This window comes from Protomyctophum parallelum (assembly GCF_964188405.1).
Source record: "Protomyctophum parallelum genome assembly, chromosome: 23".
Lineage (NCBI taxonomy): Eukaryota > Metazoa > Chordata > Actinopteri > Myctophiformes > Myctophidae > Protomyctophum > Protomyctophum parallelum.
The window spans coordinates 14,609,445-14,612,255 of NC_139715.1; the positions used below are offsets into that span (position 1 = coordinate 14,609,445).

General features: G+C 47.9%; 1 protein-coding gene across 1 annotated transcript in view; it reads right to left on the bottom strand.

Moving 5' to 3' along the window:
* LOC310853911 (homeobox protein GBX-2-like) overlaps positions 1–1,266 on the bottom strand; it is a gene marked incomplete at both ends in the record, with an annotated part of 3,991 nt that extends 2,725 nt beyond the window's left edge. The window contains 4 exon segments of the mRNA XM_083758383.1: positions 707–1,073; positions 1,075–1,110; positions 1,112–1,144; positions 1,147–1,266. Coding sequence (XP_083614509.1) covers positions 707–1,073; positions 1,075–1,110; positions 1,112–1,144; positions 1,147–1,266 — 556 coding nt within the window.
* Positions 1,267–2,811: the final 1,545 nt, after the last annotated feature.

The following is a 2,811-nucleotide window of genomic DNA, read 5'->3' on the forward strand; positions in this document are numbered from 1 at the left end:
ATATATATATATATATAGTAGGCCTACATTTAAACGCCGACGCAGATGTTGGTCGTTATTAAAATGAGCGCAGCAGCGATTACAGTGATTTGTTGAAGGGGTTACAGACTCGCCGCCGGCGTCACTCCAAAAGCCCTGAACACCCTCCTGGGGATTTATTTGACATGGGATGTATTTACGGCTGGAAGGAATCCAAATGAGGTACGATGGGTCTGGCTCCAGTTATAGACAGACCTACCACGTGTCAGTTTCAGTACAGTAGCCTGTATGTGTTATTATTTAGAATTATACTTTTTCAGCCGCACCTGCAGTCATCAAAAATCCTTATAGTCGCGAGAGACTGACATTGACATCGATTGCATATTCTGTGTGCATCCTTATGTATTTAAAAAAAAGGCAGATTAAACATTCTCTGGAAATTCCAGAGATTTTTTCTATGTTTTAAGATGGAATAAAACATAGAAATAATTTGTTTACACTAAACACTAAACACTAAATGTAACACTGAGGAGTTATCTGTCGGCTATACCACCACCACCACCACCACGGCTCTAGTTATTATTTTAAGGAAATCTCATTCAAATGTCATCCATTTATCCAATTGTAACTGTTAATTGTGACATTACAGATAGGCCATGCATAAAATAAAATGAAATAAATAAAAATCTGTTCCAAAAACGAAATGCAAAGAGCCTGCTACTGCTACCTGTGGCTGACTCCGGGTCGTGGAAGCTGTCCTTCCCGAGGAACGACTTCCCTTCGTCGGCTCCCTCCAAGCAGCGGCCGTGGCTACTGAGCGCGTCCGGAGCCTTGTCAAACACCGAGTGCAGGGACGAGGGAGGCTGCGAGCCGAACTTCCTGATGGCCGCCTCCTGGTGCTGCTGCGAAGCCGCAGAGGACGCCGAAGAAGAGCCGGAGGAGGAGAAGCCGCCGCCGGCCGCGCCGGGGAGAGACGCCATGAGCGTGGAGGTGAGCGCCATGCCCTGCGCCAGGCTGGAGCAGAAGCTGTTCTGGAGCCCGGGCGGGATCTGGTGGTGGATGGTGGCCGGCGGAGGAGGCGGCGGCGGAGGGGGGCGGCGGCGGCGGGAGCACCACCGACCGGTAGGGCAATGAACATCGGGTAGCCGGTGTAGACGAAGTGTCCCGCGGGCTGGCGTGCTGCGGCGGCCCGCCGCCGATCAGCGAGTCGATGCTGAAGGCGGTGGTGCTGCCCAGTGGCCGCTGCATCACCATGAAGGATGGGCTGAACGCGCCGCCCGCACTCATAGCCTATGATATGAACCGCCGGGTCGGGTGGTGTTGGGTGCTGCTTCTTGGACCGGTCAGGGGCGATGAGAAATGCTTTAGTTGTCCCGCGGATTCCGGAGCTGTGGAGAGGCGGAGTGAGGGTCCCCAAACCGGGGGAGGAGAAGAAGTTTCACACGCTGACGGCCGGGCCGGGTCGACCTATCCTCGTTTATTTACCTCATGCAGCAGACCTCTCAGAGACACCGATCATCATAATAATCCCCTCGTTAAATGTCCACTTATCGCCGGTAATTCGACGCATCCCATCGAGATAAAGCGCACAGCGCAACAGCTTGACTTTTTTTTTTTAAAGTTATTGTAGGCCTGAAGTAAAAACAAAAATAAATAATGGTTAAAACCTAAGAATTAAAAACAAATAAATCACTTGTCCAGTGCGTGCGGTCCTGTCGCTGTCAGTGTGGTGGCGGTCGGATGATGATGTGACATTCACTTCAACTTGACGTGTCGCGGACGTGGTGTGTGTTGGTGTCGCGGAGCGGACTGTGTCTCCTGCTGCCGTTTCAACAGCATCCAGATGTTTGGCATTGGATTTTAAATTCCGCTCCCAAATGCTTCATCGACTCCCCCCCTCCCCTTCATCGTGCACCCAGCGCGGGCCCGCCCCCTCCCCCGTCACACCGCTCTCCAATTGGTCGCCCGGAGGACGGCCCTCTTCCGCCTCAAGCTCGTAGCTGATTGGTCGCAGAGAGGACGCGAGATGAGATTCCCCCAACCCTCCCTTAAGAGTCTCGTGGATGAATGCCAATTACACATAATTGGGACTACAGGCCATTTAGAAACGTGAAAACATATCATTGTAAATAATAAGCTACATATATGTGTGTGTAAATAATAAGTCTATGACTGCACTCCCTCCCCGTGTGTGTGTGTGTGTGTGTGTGTGTGTGTGTGTGTGTGTGTGTGTGTGTGTGTGTGTGTGTGTGTGTGTGTGTGTGTGTGTGTGTGTGTGTGTGTGTGTTATTCTCTCCACTTGTCTTTATTATTCTCTCCATTTGTCAGCCCTATATTTCTCGTCTGCTTTCAATAATGTACTGGGAAAAAATATGTATTTCAAAACAGTACTAACTACGCTAATATTAGCCATTAGCCTCATCTGAGAGGATAATGTAGCCTATAGGCTATACATGCAATTGTGATATTTACTGTACAATCAACAGTAAGCTATATGTGAAAATGTCAAAAATCTAATTAGCTTGTCTGAAACTCACCCTCAAGACCTTTTGTTCTTCCAGTGGTGTAGTGTAACTAAGTACATTTACTCAAGTAGCGGCCACTTAGTAGCCTACTGTACTTAAGTACAATTTAGAGGTATTACTTGAGTATTTACGTTTCCTACCTCTCATACTTCTACATTAAATAGAAGTTCTACTCCACTGTATTTCAGTAATAAATTAATACAAATTATAAATCAACTAACACATTATGTTATATATTTACACATAGAGCCATTAAAATGAGCTCTGCCGTTAGCTGCAATATTCAATTGAATATTGTAGGTCACAT